General features: G+C 57.3%; 1 protein-coding gene across 1 annotated transcript; it reads left to right on the top strand.

The window, feature by feature from the left end:
- The first annotated feature begins 4,592 nt into the window (after positions 1-4,592).
- LOC136356693 (uncharacterized) lies at positions 4,593-18,043 on the top strand. The gene is made up of 4 exons (XM_066310941.1): positions 4,593-4,896; positions 6,466-7,056; positions 17,187-17,734; positions 17,939-18,043. The coding sequence occupies exons 1-4, from the start codon at positions 4,593-4,595 to the stop codon at positions 18,041-18,043; spliced, it is 1,548 nt and encodes a 515-aa protein (XP_066167038.1).
- The last annotated feature ends 826 nt before the right edge of the window (positions 18,044-18,869 follow it).

Raw genomic sequence — 18,869 nt, 5'->3', positions numbered from 1 at the left:
CGGCCAGCGTGACACGTCGCGCGCTAAACCCAACACGTAGACGCAGCGGTGAGACAGATAAAACGAAAATAACTCGGGCGCGCATCGCTGCAGCGGCGCGTCCGGGAACAGGAGCCACGCCGTTCGTCGGCGTGTGTGCGCGACTGCCTGCCTGACTGACCACCACGACGGACGGGCCAGACGACCGCCGGCTTTTCTCGTGCTCGCATGTCGCTCTCCACGACGTCGCCGCGCTGCTGCACAGATGCGGCTGTCTTTGCTCTCATTTTCTTCTGCTATTTTATTTTCTTTCTCTCCCTTGGCTTCTCGAGCCATTCAAGTGTCGTGATCCTTAACGTTAATCTCCGTGCTTTTGGTATCAAATCGAGATTATGCCTTGATCTTTAGCGTAAATCTCCAGCGCTTTTGGTATCAAAATCGAGATTATGTCAGGCGATAATGGTCCTTGTCCGGATCGTGGGTGTTCCTAGCCAAGCGTTGTGGATGAGGACAGAGCCATGTGTGTCCTTTCGGTCCTCGCGACGTGACGTGGTTTTAGATCAAGTCGCCAAACCAAGCTAATTTAGGGGTGGAAATTCCAACCACACATGGCAAAGAAAGCGTTTTAGACCAAAGCCATACTCGACTCGACCATAGCATCGTGTGCAAATGAACTACTAGTACCAGCTCGTGGGAATTGAAGCTGCTCAACCATAAGAAAAGACCATAATGAAGATCATCGGCACCGTCTCGACCGCCCTACTGACTAGCTTGATCTGCTTCCATACCAGAAACAGGCGAAGAGCGTGGAGTTGACGAGTCATGGGCGTCAAGCTTTTGGCCGACGAGTCCTACTCCCCTAGGACCCCTACCAAGGCAGGACGCAACGCATCTGGCCTGGGCGGCAAAACACGTTCGCTGAACCCGTACGTCGCTGGGAAACGACCAGCCACCACGGCACCACCGGGCAGGCGCGCGATCACGACGACGACGACGAGGACACCGACCGCCATCTGCTGGTCGTGCGGGCTGCCAGAAACGCGGCCGGAATTCTTCGTTTTTTCTGGCCCGCCCACCCGCTTCGCCCGGCTAATTCTCGGCTCCGAATTTAGCCGGACGAAGTGGCGAGCAACGCGGCCCCCGCCTCGTGCCCTCGCGGGAAAAACGCTATCGTCGCGGCTCGGTTGACTGGGAGCGAGAGTGACGGCAACGTGCAGCATCGCCATGGCGTGTGGCTCCCGTGCTGATAGCGATTCGTTTTCTGTCTTCGGTTGCGAAATCAGATGCCTTTGTTTATCCACGGAACGGTGTAAATTCTACTGGCGTCGCTTTTGGCCAAAATTTACCTTTTCTTCACCGGTTACAGCTGGTGCAACGTAACAGGTGGTCAGGTGGCGTGGCTGGTTGAGTGAGCGGCCAATCCATTCCGTGGTGTAACCATCGGAGGATTCACTTCACCAATAATAGCTCCAGGGCTTTTGATCATTTGGAATAATAGCAAAAGATGAGAGGATAAAGATGTGCCTGGACGAAATGCATGCATATCTGTAGGCAGAGTTTTCCATCGTAGAAACGAGAAGTGACAGAAGAAAAGAGGCAGTTAGCCAGTTAACTTCAAACCAGATGTCAGTATACGAATACGTGCTTGGAGTTAAGCCTTAAAATATAAAAACTACAAATAACTTGAGCTATCCGTGTATTAGAGCAAGTTTAATAGTATAGTTCACTACTAGCTCCAATTTATTTATAGCCAATCTAATAGCTAATTTATACAATAATTACTTACTATACTATTAATATATGGTCACACCTGTCATACACACATAGCGTCTTGGAGTCCGCGCTGCAGCTGGCTACAGATCTGTAGCCCGCTGCTCTTCTCTCTCATATTTTATCTCATTAAAATAGGTTTATAGCTGGCTAATAACCTGCTATTGTACTGCTCTTAGTAGCTCAGCAAATGGTTGCAATTAAGATCGTGTTCCCTGCGGGGGAAGCATATGAGTGGACACTTGACTTCACTCACTGGATTTTGAAAGCCGATGTTCACCACTGTTTACACATACATGTATGCTTTCAATATAAAGCTAGTCATATCAGCGCTTTATCCTTGATTTTTATCTTTTTAGCGTACTCTCTCCGTAAAAAAAAAAAAGACAAACCCTGAGTATGTTACACTGGTGAAGAAACCATCTTTGATCGGTCCGGCAAAATTCACAATAGTCCCGGATCAAAAAGAACCGGGACTAAAGATTGTTTTTAGTCCAGGTTATAAAAATTTTGATCTTTAGTCCCGGTTTGACGGAGCTCGGGGCTCCTCACCGGGAGACCGCGCAGGCCCCCCTTTGCCAGTTCGGCCGGGGGCTTAGGGTGAGATCTCAAGCTCTCTCTGTGTGTGGAAAGATCGCGTGCCAGGAAGAAACGCGAGACACGGACGATGTATACAGGTTCGGGCCGCTGGGAAGCGTAATACCCTACTCCTGTGTTTTTGGTGGATCTGTGTAAGAGCAAGTTACAAAAAATCAACCAGCCCTCTCCTCTCCCGGGAAAATCCAGCCCCCTCTCTTTGTGGGCATGGTCCTCCTTTTATATCTTAAGGGGATACCACATGTACCCTTTCCTTTCCAAACTGGACTTTTCTTCTCTTTATGGACGGAGATTGGTATGGTTGCCGTCCGAATGACATTTCGATGGGACAGCCCACACCTACCTCCACTCCCGGCGGAGACAGGCGCAACGTGGGATCGTGGCTGTCTGTTGCTGACGCGACCAGTGTCAGACCGGTCACAGATCGGTCATTCTTGTCCTCTATGCGTCAGTTCAGCGATCTGCATGATCACCCTTCTTTTTGTAGCATCTTGCCTGTAATGGTTGGGATGAAGCCTGGTATTCATCTAACCAGGGCTAACGTGCCATCTCTAAGAGGTAACACGCTAGCTCCGGCTGGAGACGTGTGCCTAAAGGCTCTCGTCTTGACGGGACGGGGCGAGGCGTGCGTCAGACCACCAGTCGCCACCTAACCGTTGATCCGACCGGTCTGTGACTGGTCACAGACCGGATAAAAGAGCGCGCTGCATTGCGCTGCATGCAACGTGACACGCTTGACCAGACCGCAATAAATGCGGTTAGGTGAGCCCTACCGTGTTCACCCAACCTATGTACATAGTGCAAACCCCACAGGGGGTCGGGGCACCTCGGCCCTCAGGGTCGGGGCAGGAGCCACCCGACCCCCCCTCGGGGAAATCAGGAGGAGGGCGGACACCTCACCCTCGGGCCCGACGTCCCCGAAGGTGCCAGGCCACGTGGGCGATTCCATCTGCCTCAAGCCTCCGGGCGCAATACTCCCGGTCCCATATCACCGACAGTAGCCCCCGGCGTTATGTCAGGGCAATCATCCTTCTCAAGGGAAGCGGTCGGGCATGACGCCACTCATAAAGCCTGGTGACAGGTGGGACCGGTCTCCGTGATTGGGCAGAAACCCAACGGTCTCAAACCACGCATATCGGTAACGGTGTCTTGGCCGTCAGTCATGGGCGGTCTCTTCAAGACTGCCACATCACTTGAGCAGCGCTCGAATCTGGGCGTGTAGATTCGTTTCGTCTGGAGATATGGTAACGTCACTTCGGTCAGCGAGCGTAATTAACGCACACACGATACGATCTATCTCGACTGCCACAACCGCATATCTACCTTATGCGCCGCAAGCGGGCGAATGGAATTAGTGGAAGCGTGGGCGCGAGAAACGAGGGAGCGAGATAGCGAGTAACGAGGGAGCGAGATAGTGGGCACGAGAAACGAGGAGCCGGGCTCAGCGATGGCAAGGGTATAAAGCTATCGAGGAAAGGACTTGCTCCCTTCCTTTCGCCACTATTCCCCTTTCCTTCGCCGTTTGCGCCCCTAACTCTCTCTTTGCTGCGCCTCACCTTCGCCACACACACTCGTTCTCAACCCTCTCTTTCTCCGACGACATGGCACGGGGCTCCGCTCTGCTCGACGGTAGCGTACTACCGCCTTCCCGCATTGTGAGCGAGAGGCAGGCTGGGCTGCCGCGCCGCTTCATGCCGGAATCCGCCACCGGCCGTGAGATAGTAATGCTGGGTGAGGGACGCCCGGCGCCAGACTACCCGGGGCGGTCCGTCTTCTTTCTCCCCTTCGCAATGGCCGGGTTGGTTCCTCCTTTTTCTTCTTTCTTTATGGATGTTCTGGAGTTCTACGATCTTCAGATGGCGCACCTCACCCCCAACGCAGTGATGACTTTGGCCATCTTCGCGCACCTGTGCGAGATGTTCATTGGGGTGCGCCCATCTCTTCGGCTGTTCCGGTGGTTCTTCACCGTGCAGTCGGTGTCGCCGCCGTCGGTGGTCGGCGGCTGCTACTTCCTGCCGCGGGGGCCGGTGTTGAACCGCTACATCCCCTGCGTCCTCCGCAAAAAGTGGGATGACTGGAAGAGCGACTGGTTCTACACCCCCCTCGCCGACGAAGCGCATCTCCGACTTCCGAGCCAGCCCCCGGTGCAGGCCTCCAGCTGGCGGGCGCCGGTAGATCTGGGGGATGGCTATGACGCCGTCCTCGATCGCCTCGCGGGCCTGCGATCCCAGGGGCTCACCGGGGCCATGGTGTACGGCGACTACCTCCGTCGTCGGATTGCGCCGCTCCAGCGGCGCGCTCGGGCCGCCTGGGAGTACATCGGGCCCGAAGACTATATGCGGACCCACCAGGGGGTCAGATGGGATTGGGCCCCCGAGGACTTCAAGATACTGATCCAACGGGTGCTAAATCTCAACTCCGTGGAGGCGTCCCTCATCCCCCACGGTATCCTCCCCCTCTGCAGCGACCCAGATCGCGTCTCCATCTTGACCATTATGACGGCGGTCGGGGCCTCAGAGGAGCAGGCTCCTAAGGGCCATGGCGGCGCAGGTGGGAGCCGTCGGGGGGATCAATCTACCCCCGGAGGGGGTCGTGCTTCTGGGCCCCGCGTCGGGGGCTCGGGGAGCAACCGCCCTACCGACGCCCGGGGGAAGAGGAAACTGGGAGGAACACCTCCCCCATCTCCTCCCCGAGGGGGCGGGGCGGCGCGTGCCAGCAGCAGGCGCCCGGAGGGGGCCGCGCCAACATCGCAGCCCGAGGGGGAGCGCAAGAAGAAACGGCTGCGCAAGATGGGGGAGACAGAACCATCCCAGGGAAACCTAATTTCCCCTCCAAGGTGGTCATTTAACCGACCCCCTCGCAGGTTCGTCCCGCTCTCTTTGCGACCGTCTTTTCTTCTATCCCAAAAGCAAGTTTTACCTTACCCATCTTGTTTGCCTTCTGGTTTTTTCTTCTGCTTCAGCGATGTCCCGTCGCGTCCCTCCCGCCATCCCAAGTCCGGTCAATCCGAGGCCGAAGATCCGGCGGCCGCAGAGGAACGGAGGCGAGAATCTGACCGGCGAGAGGCCGCAGATCGCCTTCGGGAAGCTGAAGAGGCCGCCCGGGAGGCCGCTCGGGTTCGGCAGGCGGAGGATACCGCTCGGGAGGAGGCCGCCCGGGCTCGCCAAGCTGAAGAAGTCACCCGGGAGGAAACCGCCCGGGCTCGCCAGGCGGAGGCGATGGCGTCTTCCGAGGCGGTTTACGACAAGACCGCCGGCGCGTCGCTCGGGCCCACTCCCTCGGGTGACGCTCAGGCGACAACCTCCGGGGCGGCTTGCGACAAGGCCGCGGGCGCATCGCCTGGGCCCGCTCCCTCGGGCGACGCTCAGGCGACAACCTCCGGGGCGGCTTGCGACAAGGCCGCGGGCGCATCGCCTGGGCCCGCTCCCTCGGGCGACGCCCAGGACCAAACGGGTCCGGGGGACATCCCCGAGCTCAGTGCGTCTTCTGGCGGGCCGAGCCGCGTCGCATTTTCTCCAAGGCGGCTCTTCTCCTCGTCTTCTGCCACCCCGCTGAGTGCCGAGCCCCTTCTGCAAGCCTTGGCCGCCGCAAACACCGAGGTGCTAGATGGATTCAGCGCCCAGGTGGAGGCCTTGCGAGCGGAACGAGCGGAGCTCGAGGCCGCATGGGCGCGCGTCGAGGAGGGGCGGCGCTCGGTGGACGCCATGGTGGAGGTGGGCCGTAAGGCTCACCGCCGCCACATCTCGGAGCTTGAAGCCCGCAAGGCGGCACTGGCGGAGATCGCCCGAGAGGTGGAGGAAGAGCGAGAGGCCGCCCTCGTCGCCACCACCGCGATGATTGAGGCGCAGGACTCCCTCCGCCTTCAACACGGGAGCTGGGAGGCGGAGCTAAAGAAAAAGCTCGACGCCGCCCAGGGGGTCCTCGACGCCGCCGCTGCCCGAGAGCAGCGAGCAACGGAGGCTGAAGCGGCGTCCCGGCGGCGCGAAGAGGCCCTTGAAGCCCGTGCCATGGCGCTGGAGGATCATGCCGGCGCCGTGGAGACCAGCTTGGCGGACCGCGAGGCCGCCGCCGCTATCCGGGAGGCGACGCTGGCGGCGCACGAGGCCGCCTGCGCCGAAGAGGAGTCCGCGCTCCGGCTCCGCGAGGACGCGCTTGCTGAGCGGGAGCGAGCTCTTGAGGAGTCCGAGGCCGCGACACAACGGCTGGCGGACAGCCTGTCCCTCCGCGAGGCAGCGCAGGAGGAGCAGGCGCGCCGCAATCTGGAATGCATCCGCGCCGAGAGAGCCGCGCTGGAGCAGCAGGCTGCTAACCTCGAGGCGCGAGAAAAGGAGCTGGATGCGAGGAAGCGCAGCGGCGGGGCGGCTACGGGCGAAAGCGACTTAGTCGCCCGCCTCGCAGCTGCCGAACACAACGTCGCGGACATGCAGCGCGCCCTAGACTCATCCACCGGGGAAGCCGAGGCCCTCCGCTTGTCGGGTGAGATAGGGCCCGGCATGCTTTGGGATGCAGTCTCCCGGCTGGATCGCGCCGGTCGGGAAGCGGGCCTCTGGAAAGGCCAGACAATTTCGCGCTCCACCAATCTGGAAGGCCTCGCCCCGCACCTTAGGAGGATGGCCTGGGCTGTCCAACAACTCCCCGAGGAGCTCGAGAAGACCATCAAGTCATCCTCGAGGGACCTCGCCCAAGGAGCGGTGGAACTCGTGTTAGCGAGTTACCAGGTCAGGGACCCCGGCTTCTCCCCATGGATGGCGCTGGAGGAGTTCCCTCCCGGGACCGAGGACGATGCGCGCGCGTGGGTCCGGGATGCCGCCAACCACATCGTCCAAAGCTTCGAGGGGTCGGCCCCTCGGCTCGCGTTCGCCCCCAGCTCCGACGAGGAGGGCGACGCCAGCGGCGAGGACGACGGTGGCGACGAGGCCAGCGACCCGGGCGCATTGGAATGAGCCCCCAGGCCCCCGCCAATCTCCAATTTTTTCTTTTTCTTTCTTCTTTTTGTATAGATCAACTTAATCTGCAATCAAAAATGATGAAAAATTTCTATGTTAACTTTGTTTTGTTATGCATATGAGTTGAGGATGATTTGTGCCGTGGTCCTTTTGCATTTTAGCTTGATTTAAGGGCTCGTGCTCAAGTCCCGATCCTCAAATGGCTCGGGTCGGGGCTAGTGCCTGGGGAGATCCACATGTCGAGACTGGCCAGGCCGGGAACATGGTGACCGAGGGTTATGGGTGACCCGATTGTGGGTTTTTGCCGATTCCCCCCCGGAGTTCACCACGCCCCGGGGCACGGCTCGGTTCTGGGCCCCGCTTGGCGATTTTAGCTGACCGAACCGAGCCCCCGAGGGCAAGGTTGAGCACGAGTGACCTTATTTCAAGTTAAGATTCTTTAGAAGGAAAAACGGCACAGACACAACCTTTAGGAAATTGAAACTGCTTTTATTGAAATGCTGAAATAAGAAAAGTAAGGTTGTGCATGTGTGGTAGCCCCCGGCTAACCCTGCACACCCGAGGGAGGTGCGTGGTTAGCCCGAGCCCGAAACCTGACACCCGACCCCCCCCTCAGGGGTAGAAGCGACGAAGGTGTTCGATGTTCCACGGGTTCGGCAGCTCAGTGCCGTCGCCCGTGGCCAGCCGTACGGAGCCCGGCCGGGGGACGCCGATCACTCGATACGGACCCTCCCACATTGGTGAGAGCTTGCTCAGTCCAGCACGCGTTTGGACGCGGCGTAGGACGAGGTCGTCGACGCAGAGTGATCGGGCCCGGACGTGGCGCTGATGGTAGCGCGCGGCTCGGAGGGCCGCGCGCCGCCTTCGCTCTTCCAAGTAGTCGAGGTCATCTCTACGAAGCTGATCTTGATCAGCCTCGCAGTACATGGTGGCCCGAGGAGACCTCAGGGTGAGCTCGGATGGGAGAACCGCTTCTGCGCCGTAGACGAGGAAGAAAGGCGTTTCCCCGGTCGCTCGGCTTGGTGTGGTTCGGTTTGCCCAGAGCACCGCTGGCAACTCCTCGATCCATGAATCGCCGTGCTTCTTGAGAATATTGAAGGTCTTGGTTTTAAGGCCTTTGAGGATTTCTGCATTGGCGCGCTCCACTTGGCCATTGCTTCTGGGGTGGGCAGGTGAGGCGAAGCAGAGCTTGATGCCCATGTCTTCGCAGTAGTCGCCGAAGAGTTCACTAGTGAATTGGGTGCCATTATCCGTAATAATACGGTTAGGCACTCCAAAACGGGCCGTGATGCCCTTAATGAATTTAAGAGCAGAGTGCTTATCGATCTTGACAACCGGATAAGCCTCGGGCCACTTAGTGAACTTGTCGATCGCAACATACAGATACTCAAACCCGCCCGGGGCCCGTTTGATCGGTCCCAGGATATCAAGCCCCCAGACAGCAAATGGCCATGACAGTGGTATGATCTGCAGGGCCTGGGCCGGCTGATGGATTTGCTTGGCGTGGAACTGACACGCTCTGCATCGCCGGACCAGATCGACTGCATCATTGAGAGCTGTCGGCCAATAAAATCCTTGACGAAAGGCCTTGCCAACCTGGGTGCGCGAGGCGGAATGGGCTCCGCACTCGCCCTCATGGATGTCAGCAAGAAGCTCAACGCCTTGTTCCTGAGGAATGCACTTCAGGAGGATTCCGTTAGCCGCGCGCCGATAGAGGGTCCCTTCTACCAGCACATAGCGTTTGGAAATGCGTTGTACGCGTTCACTCCCTTCGCGGTCCTCAGGTAGAGTCTTATCTGTGAGGTATGTTTGGATCTCAGAGATCCAAGCGATCAATCTAAGGGAGCTTGGAGCGCTCCCTTCGGGTCCCGAGGCCTGGACTCCGACGGGCCTCGGGGGTCGGTCAGGCGCATCCGTCTCCCCTAAGGGGTCGGGTCGCGCCGACGGCCGGGTAAGCCTTTCTTCAAAGGCGCCTGGTGGGGTCTGGGCTCGCGAGGACGCGAGCCGTGAGAGTTCGTCGGCTATCATGTTATCCCGTCTGGGCACATGCCGAAGCTCTATTCCGTCAAAATGGCGCTCCATACGCCGCACTTGGCGTACATAGGCGTCCATTTGCGGGTCAGAGCACCGGTACTCCTTACAGACCTGGTTAACGACCAGCTGGGAATCGCCTAACACCAGGAGACGGCGGATCCCCAGTCCGGCTGCCACCCTGAGTCCGGCAAGGAGTCCCTCATACTCTGCCATATTATTGGTCGCTCGAAAGTCAAGGCGGACCAGATATCTAAGGACGTCTCCTGTCGGGGAGGTCAACGTGACCCCCGCACCGGCACCCTGGAGGGACAGAGAACCATCGAACTGCATCACCCAGTGGGTGGTGTGAGGCAGCTGCGAGGGGTTCGTGCTGGCCTCGGGGATTGAGACGGTCTCTGGAGCCGGGGTCCACTCTGCCACAAAATCGGCGAGGGCCTGGCTCTTGATAGCGTGGCGTGGTTCAAAGTGCAGATCGAATTCGGAAAGCTCGATTGCCCATTTTACCACCCGTCCTGTACCCTCTCGATTATGCAAGATTTGACCGAGGGGGTAAGACGTAACCACAGTGACCCTATGTGCCTGAAAATAATGGCGCAGTTTCCTCGAGGCCATCAGAATAGCGTAAAGCATCTTCTGGGCCTGAGGGTATCGGGTCTTAGCGTCCCGGAGGGCCTCACTAACAAAGTAGACAGGCCACTGCACCTTTCGGTGGGGCCGATCCCCTCTGCTAGGGGCCGTATCCCCGGGGCGTTCTTCGTTCAAGTGGCCTTTCGGGGCGCACTTGTCTTCTGTGCCGATGACCTCGGGGTCGGAGGATGAAAGGGGCGGCCTTCCCTCAGTGGCCTCGGGGCCGTCCTGGGGGTCGGGGGCTCCTGGCATCGTCGGACAAGCGGGCAAAGGGCCAACTCCGGTCGTCAGGGGCCTCTGGCCTCCGTTCGACTCGGGGGCCTCTTCTCCCTGCTCTTTCCCGGGTCGAGTCAGCACAGGGTTAGCCTCGGGGTCAGAGGGCGTTAAGTGCGGCCTTCCCGCAGTGGCCTTGGGGCCCTCCTGAGGGTCGGGGGCACCTAGCACCGTCTGACAAGCGGGCAGAGGGCCGACTCCGGTCGTCAGGGGCCGTAGGCCACCGTCCGACTCGGGGGCTTCTCCTCCCCGCTCGCTCCCGGGCCAAGTTAGCACAGAATGGGGGTGCACGAAATGAGGATTGTCTTCATCGCGCTCCACAACCAACGCTGCACTAACTACTTGGGGGGTCGCCGCTAAGTAAAGTAGCAGGGGCTCATTTGGCTCCGGGGCGACTAGAACCGGGGGAGAGCTGAGATATGCCTTTAACTGAGTGAGGGCATGTTCAGCTTCCTCCGTCCAAGTAAACGGCCCCGAGCGCTTGAGGAGCTTAAACAAGGGTAGCGCCTTCTCTCCCAGCCTTGATATGAAACGACTTAGGGCGGCCATGCAACCGGTGACGCATTGCACATCCCTAAGTTTGCTGGGGGGGCGCATCCGCTCGATAGCTCGAATCTTCTCGGGGTTGGCCTCAATGCCTCGGGCAGAGACCAAGAACCCGAGAAGCTTGCCCGCAGGTACACCAAACACACACTTATCGGGGTTCAACTTTATGCGGGCGGAGCGGAGGTTCTCAAAAGTTTCCGCTAGATCTGAAAGTAAAGTTTCTTGGTTGCGCGTTTTTACAACCAAGTCATCGACATAAGCCTCAACATTACGTCCTATTTGGCTACCCAAAGAAATTCGAGTAGTTCGTTGAAAAGTAGGACCTGCATTCTTTAACCCGAAGGGCATTGATGTATAACAATAGGTTCCTACGGGGGTAATGAACGCAGTTTTCTCCTCATCCTCCCTAGCCATGCGAATCTGATGGTAACCAGAGTATGCATCTAGAAAACACAAAAGGTCGCACCCCGCAGTGGAGTCGACGATCTGATCTATGCGAGGCAGGGGGTAAGGATCCTTAGGACATGCCTTGTTAAGGTCGGTGTAGTCGATGCACATCCGAAGCTTGCCGTTCGCGGATGGATGACTTCACGGATGAATCCGGCCTCCAGAAGTCTCGCCACCTCCTCGCGGATGAAGGCTTGACGTTCCGGGGCCTGCCGCCGCACTTTCTGCCGGACCGGCCTTGCGCCCGGCCGCACGGCGAGACGGTGCTCAATCACCTCCCTGGGGACCCCGGGCATGTCCGCTGGTCTCCATGCGAAGACGTCAGCGTTTGCCCGCAGGAAGGAGACGAGCGCGTCTTCCTATTTGCCATCCAGAAGACCACCGATCCGTGTGGTCTTGGATGGGCCGTCGCCCAAGGCAACCTCCTTGACCGGGACCTCGTCGCATGTGGCAATCCGCTGCCTCGGGGCGGTGGGGGCGGAGGTGCCAAGCCTCTCGTCACCACCCTCGGGCTTGGTCGCAGCAGCGAGGTGGTCCGCGCGCTGCTCCATGCAAGCGAGCGCGACTTTAAGGTCGCCACGGACAGAGATGGGGCCACCAGGGCCCGGCATCTTCATCTGGAGGTAGGCGTAGTGGACCGCCGCCATAAACTTCACCAACGCGGGCCTCCCCAGGACCGCGTTGTAGGGCAGACTGAGGTCCGCCACATCGAAGTTCACCCGCTCCGTGCGGAAGTTGGCTGATCCACCAAAGGTGACCGGTAGGTCGATGTGACCTAACGGCCATGTGTGCCCCGGCGTCACACCAATGATCGGTTGAGACGGCTGGAGCACCATCCCCGGGGCCTTGATAGCATCAAAGGCCGCGGGGGAAATGATGTTGAGAGCCGCTCCTCCATCTATGAGGACACGCCCCAACTTCACATTGCAGATGGTGGGGGAAACCACCATCGCAATCTGCCCTCCCCGGGCAACGCACGGTGGGTGGTCGGTCTGGTCAAAGGTGAGGGCCACCTCCGACCACCGCGCCCGACGCGTCGCCTCATGAGTAGGGGCCGCGGCGAGAAGCTCTCGCCTCATGGCCTTGAAACTCCGGCGAGAAACGTGAGCACACGCTCCCCCGTCGACAGTGGCAATGGTGGCCCCAGGTTCTTGGAAACCTAGGTCATCATCACCGTCATCGATGTCAACGGCGGGGGCCTTCTGTCTGGCCTCACTTCGCCGTTTACCGGAGGGAACTGCCGCGGACTTGCCCTCACGGCGTTCCTGCCTCCTGTCCTCCTCCCACTTCCTCGTTCGCTCAGCCAAGTTTTTGACTGCGCGACAGTCCGCGAGATCGTGGAGGGAGGTGTTGTGGACGGAGCACCACTTGCTGGCTGGGCGCTCCCTGCTGGGAGTACCAGCCTCTTTCTTTTTGTCGCTCGCAGGCCTCCCCTTTCGGGTGGCCCGCGGAGCGCCCTCGACGGCGAGGACGTGACCCTCGTCGCCGGAATGGACCGACCTTTTCTTCCTCCTCCTGTCACGCCGCCCTGTCTGAGCGGCGGATCCGGGGGCGGCCGAAGCTGCCACACCGAAACCGGAGGGGTTCCAGGTCCAGGCCTCCTCCTTACGAGCCACTCGGTCCGCGAGCTGAAAAAGCTCTGCGGTAGTCTGGGGCTCTTTGGAGGCAATCTTTTCGAGCATGCGGTTGTGCCGCACACCCCCCCTGAACGCGTAGATCACCGCGTGTGCAGGGATGCAAGGTATAGTATTGCGGACTTGGCAGAAACGCTGAATGTACGAGCGAAGGGATTCATCATCCCCTCGCTGTACTGCGTGTAAGTCCGCTTCTTCACCTGGGCGTGGATAGGTGCCTTGAAAGTTCATGGTGAACTGCTGGCACAGATCCTCCCAGGAGTGGACCGACGCGGGTGGCAGGTTCATTAGCCAACCCCGCGCCTGTCCCTTCAGGGCCATGGGAAAGAAATTCGCCATGACCCTGTCGTCTCCCCCAGCGGCCTCGATCCCGGTCGTATAGACCTGGAGAAACTCGGTGGGGTTGACGCTCCCATCATACTTCTCGGTGATGGTGGGCCGGAACCTTGGGGGCCAACGGACATTCCGAAGACTCGCCACAAAGGCTCTACAGCCAACACCACCAACCGGGGGCACGGAGGGCTGATCCTCACGTCCATGTCGAGGTGACACCCTGGACGAAGAGGCACCCTCCGTTGCGCGGGGAGCACGCCGATCACTACGTCGGCATTCAATGTCGAGGCGGGCATCCGGCTCTTCATGCTGGTCCTCCCGAGTCGGAGGCGCCGACGAGGGAGTGATAGCCGAATGGCGTGCAGCAGCCGCCGCTCGCCGCGCCCTCCGCCTTGATGACACAGAGCCGGTGGTGGCGGCGCCGGAGGTCCTGGTAGTGGCGGACCGTCCACCAGCACCCAGGCGCTGCTGTGCCGTCATGACCAAGTTGGCCACGTCGTCCAGCCATCGCTGGGCTGGAGACTCCGGGTCAGGGACGACAGGCGGGTGACGTAGGAGCGCGCCAACAGCCTGAAGCGCGCCCTGAGGCGTGCTGCCGTCGCCGTAGACGAGGAGGCGACGCTCCCCATCTCGCCGTTCTCCTGCACCACCCGCGACTGGCGATGCTGCGGATTTTTCGACTCTCTCGAGCGCCTCCCCCCGCTTGGGACTTTGGCGCGGAGGAGGTGGGGGAGTACGAGCTCGATGGCGCGGGTTTGGCTCCCCGTCGTCGCCGCTCACACTCGGAGAGAGGTCGTGCGCCTTTGCTTGCTCGGCCATTAGGCTGAACAAGGGAAACTTGGCCCACACGGAAGAGTATGAGAGCTCAGAAAACACACGCTGAGCCCCCTACCTGGCGCGCCAGATGACGGAGCTCGGGGCTCCTCACCGGGAGACCGCGCAGGCCCCCCTTTGCCAGTTCGGCCGGGGGCTTAGGGTGAGATCTCAAGCTCTCTCTGTGTGTGGAAAGATCGCGTGCCAGGAAGAAACGCGAGACACGGACGATGTATACAGGTTCGGGCCGCTGGGAAGCGTAATACCCTACTCCTGTGTTTTTGGTGGATCTGTGTAAGAGCAAGTTACAAAAAATCAACCAGCCCTCTCCTCTCCCGGGAAAATCCAGCCCCCTCTCTTTGTGGGCATGGTCCTCCTTTTATATCTTAAGGGGATACCACATGTACCCTTTCCTTTCCAAACTGGACTTTTCTTCTCTTTATGGACGGAGATTGGTATGGTTGCCGTCCGAATGACATTTCGATGGGACAGCCCACACCTACCTCCACTCCCGGCGGAGACAGGCGCAACGTGGGATCGTGGCTGTCTGTTGCTGACGCGACCAGTGTCAGACCGGTCACAGATCGGTCATTCTTGTCCTCTATGCGTCAGTTCAGCGATCTGCATGATCACCCTTCTTTTTGTAGCATCTTGCCTGTAATGGTTGGGATGAAGCCTGGTATTCATCTAACCAGGGCTAACGTGCCATCTCTAAGAGGTAACACGCTAGCTCCGGCTGGAGACGTGTGCCTAAAGGCTCTCGTCTTGACGGGACGGGGCGAGGCGTGCGTCAGACCACCAGTCGCCACCTAACCGTTGATCCGACCGGTCTGTGACTGGTCACAGACCGGATAAAAGAGCGCGCTGCATTGCGCTGCATGCAACGTGACACGCTTGACCAGACCGCAATAAATGCGGTTAGGTGAGCCCTACCGTGTTCACCCAACCTATGTACATAGTGCAAACCCCACAGGGGGTCGGGGCACCTCGGCCCTCAGGGTCGGGGCAGGAGCCACCCGACCCCCCCTCGGGGAAATCAGGAGGAGGGTGGACACCTCACCCTCGGGCCCGACGTCCCCGAAGGTGCCAAGCCACGTGGGCGATTCCATCTGCCTCAAGCCTCCGGGCGCAATACTCCCGGTCCCATATCACCGACACGGTTCATCCCTTGTCAGATGTATGTCAGGGGGCCGAGGATCTTTAGTCTCGGTTGGTGTTAATAACCGAGACTAAAGATCACCACTTTAGACCCAGTTGGTCCTCCACAGTTACAACTTAGAAAGATCGAATCTCACACCCTCTCATCGGATCTATCATCTCTAACTCTCTTCCTCATCCCCTCTCCTCAAACTCCTCCCCTTCCTCCTCTCCTCCCCCTTCTCCCCTTCCTCCTTCCCCTCCTCCCCTTCCCATCCGGCGGGCCGGCGGGCGGCGACGCTGCGCGCGGCGGGGCCGCGCCCGGCGGAGGGCGGCGGTGAAGCATCTAGGCCCCCGTTGTTAATTTTGGGAATTCATGACAAGCACTAATTGTGGACTAACCGTTGCTATTGAGATATATTTTAAGTTAGGTCCACGTCATGTGTGCGCATGGATGACTATCGATGGATTAAAATTTGATGGCGCGAAGCGAAGAAAAGAAAACGGTAAAACTAGTGTTTTAATTTTAAAATTGATCGAGGTGAAGGGCGATCAAATTTGCGAGTTTCTTTGTTAGTTTCGCCGTACTATCAAGGGGGGTATGACCTAGCAAAGAAATGATTAAATTGCCACATTAGGTCATTGCATTTTCACTTGTGCTCACATTTTCATCACACACACACAATCACCTTTACTTTCACTGGGCTCAGCCTGACCAGGGGCGGTCAGACCGGCCTCACAACAGCAGTCTGACCGGCGGCACATGCGCCATCAGACCGGCCCCCTGGAGGCCGGGATGGTGCTGCTCGGGATGGTCGATACAGAGCCGACGGAGCCGTATTCGGTCAGACCGAGCCGAGGCCGGTCTGACCGAGCCGAGGCTGGTCTGACTGGCCAATCAATTTTGGTCTGACCGGCCAGGCCGATGGGGCCCTCTGACAACACTACAACGGCTAGTTTTCTAGCCGTTGCAGAGTAGCACGGTCTGACCACCCACATACCTCCGATCAGACCGGCAGAGCACAAAGTTGGGGGATTTCGCCCCCAATGGCTAGTTTTGGTTGGTGGGAGTATAAATACTCCCCCTCCAGCTGCAAGGGGGCTCTCTTGGCACCCAATTCAATTGCATACACCCCTTGTACCTCTCTCACACCCACTTGAGCATTGTGTTCATCCATCTAGTGTGTTAAGAGTGTTGATTAGCCAAGAGTCAAGTGCATTGCTTCCATTTGTAGAGCTAGTGTGGCACTTGATTGATCATCTCCACGCCGGGTCATTGCTTGTTAGCCGCCTCCTAGACGGCTTGTGGAGGAGTTGCCCGGTGACTTCTCCGAGAAGATTGTGGAGGAGGCTCGGCGCCGGTTTGTGAGTGGTTTGGAGTTCACCACCTTCGGAGTGAAGGAAGAACTATCCTAGTGATCGAGGCTTGGGTAGTCCTCTCCGTGGGCCGGCTCCCGCCTTGCCCACCCCTTGACGAAGGGGGCGTGCAGTGGCTTCGTGGTTGAGAGGTGGAGTTGGGCTCGCCTCGACGGGGAGTAGGAAACCGGCGAGTTTCTGAACCTCAGTGAAAAATCTCTTGTCTCCTTGTCTCATTTGATTGTCGCATTTACATTTGTGCAATTTACATTTCTAGAGACATACTTGAGATCATATCACCCTAGGATTGCTAAACATTGACATAGGAGTGTGACTTACATCCCTAAAGATATAATTGAGCTACTATCACCCTAGGTTTGCAAAACATAACTTAGTTTCTTAGTTAGAGTTGACCCTCACCAAGCCTAGTAACTTAGGTTAGTTTTGATTAGGTGTCATTTAGTTTTAAATCGCCTATTCACCCCCCTCTAGTCGACATCTCGATCCTACAAGTGGTATCAGAGCTTGGTCTCTCTTGATTGGGCTTTACCGCCTAGAGAGAAGATGTCGAACGAGGTGAACCATGTAGGGAAGGCTCCCATGTTTAATGGCACAAACTACTCCACTTGGAAAATTAAAATGTCTACTCACCTCAAAGCTATGAGTTTCCATATTTGGAGTATTGTGGATGTAGGCTTTACTATCACCGACACGCCCTTGACGGAGATTGATCACCACAACCTCCAACTCAATGCCCAAGCTATGAATGCTTTGTTCAACTCTTTGAGCCAAGAGGAGTTCGATAGAGTGAGCAACCTTAAGACCGCATATGAGATTTGGAACAAGTTGGCGGAGATCCATGAGGGCACAAGCGAGTACAAGGATGCCAAGCTTCATTTCCTAAAGATCCAATATGAGACATTCTCCATGTTGCCTCATGAGAGTGTAAATGACATGTATGGGAGGCTCAATGTCATTGTGAATGATCTCAAGGGGCTTGGGGCAAACTACATCGATCTTGAGGTTGCCCAAAAGATGCTTAGACCTCTACCGGAGAAGTATGAGACCCTTGTCACCATGCTCATCAACTCCGACATGTCAAGGATGACACTCGCAAGCCTCTTGGGGAAGATCAACACCAATGACATGTACAAGTTGAAGAAGGAGGAGATGAAGGAAGCCTCACCTTCCAAGAAGTGCATTGCTCTCCAAGCCGAAGTTGAAGACAAGGGCAAGGGCAAGGTAAATGAAGCCAATGAGGACTTGGAGGAAGAGATTGCCCTTCTTGCTAGAAGGTTCAATGATCTCTTGGGAAGGAGAAAGGAGAGAGGAAGAGGCTCTAACTCCAATAGGAGAAGAAATAGAAGACCCAAGAAGACTCTCTCCAACTTGAGGTGCTTTGAGTGTGGTGAGAAAGGACACTTTGCTTCCAAGTGCACTTCCAAGGATGATGATGAAGACAAGTCATCCAAGAAGAAAAGTGGAGGCTACAAGCTCAGGAAGAAGCTCAAGAAGGAAGGCAAGAAGATTGAGGCCTTCATCGGGGAATGAGACTCAAATGAGGAGAGCTCCACCTCATCCGGGTCCGAGGAAGAAGGTGGTGATGATGCAAGCTCCAAGAAGAAGAAGATGGCCGTTGTTGCCATCAAGGAGGCTCCATCACTCTTTGCTCCACTTTGTCTCATGGCAAAGGGCTCCTCTAAGGTAATATCTCTTAGTGATGGTGGGAGTGATGATGATTGTGATGATGTTTCCTATGATGAGCTTGTGAGTATGTTTGAGGAGCTCTATGCTTATAGTGAGAAGGAGATTGTCAAGTTCAAGGATCTAAAGAAGGATCATGCTTCTTTGGAGGTCTTGTATGAGGAGCTAAAGACTTCTCATGAGAGACTCACCATTTCTCATGAGAAGCTTAAGGAAGCTCATGACAACCTCCTTTCCACTACTTAACATAGAGCTCTCATTGATGTTGGCATATCTTGTGATTTGCTTGATGATAGTGCTACTTGCCATATTGCTCATGTTGCATCATCTAGCATTTCTACCTCTTTTAATGATCTTGTGGATATGCCTAGCTCTGGCTCTAGCCCTTGTGTTTCTATTTGTGATGCCTCACTTGTTGTTGAGAACAATAAGCTTAAGGAGCAAGTGGCTAAGCTCAACAAGAGTTTGGAGAGGTGCTTCAAGGGTAAGAACACTCTTAACAAGATTTTGAGTGAGCAACGGTGCATCCTTAACAAGGAGAGACTTGGATTCATTCCAAAGAAGGGTAAGAAACCTTCTCACCGTGCCACTCGTTTTGTCAAGAGCAATGGTAAGTATTGCTCCAAGTGTCGTGAGGTTGGGCATTTGGTGAATGATTGCCCCGGTAGTAAGC

The sequence above is a fragment of the Oryza sativa genome, chromosome 5 (genome assembly GCF_034140825.1).
Source record: "Oryza sativa Japonica Group chromosome 5, ASM3414082v1".
NCBI lineage: Eukaryota > Viridiplantae > Streptophyta > Magnoliopsida > Poales > Poaceae > Oryza > Oryza sativa.
The sequence above is the reverse complement of the archived record's forward strand: the minus strand, read 5'-3'. Positions and strand labels throughout refer to the sequence as shown.

Excerpts from the sequence above, each read along its gene's own strand:
- LOC136356693 (XM_066310941.1), top strand. The coding sequence starts at position 4,593 with ATGGTGTACGGCGACTACCTCCGTCGTCGGATTGCGCCGCTCCAGCGG. Across the intron at positions 7,057-17,186 it reads GGTGGAACTCGTGTTAGCGA|GCTTTACTATCACCGACACG; the intron begins GTTACCAGGTCA and ends TTGTGGATGTAG. Across the intron at positions 17,735-17,938 it reads AAGACAAGGGCAAGGGCAAG|GATGATGATGAAGACAAGTC; the intron begins GTAAATGAAGCC and ends TGCACTTCCAAG.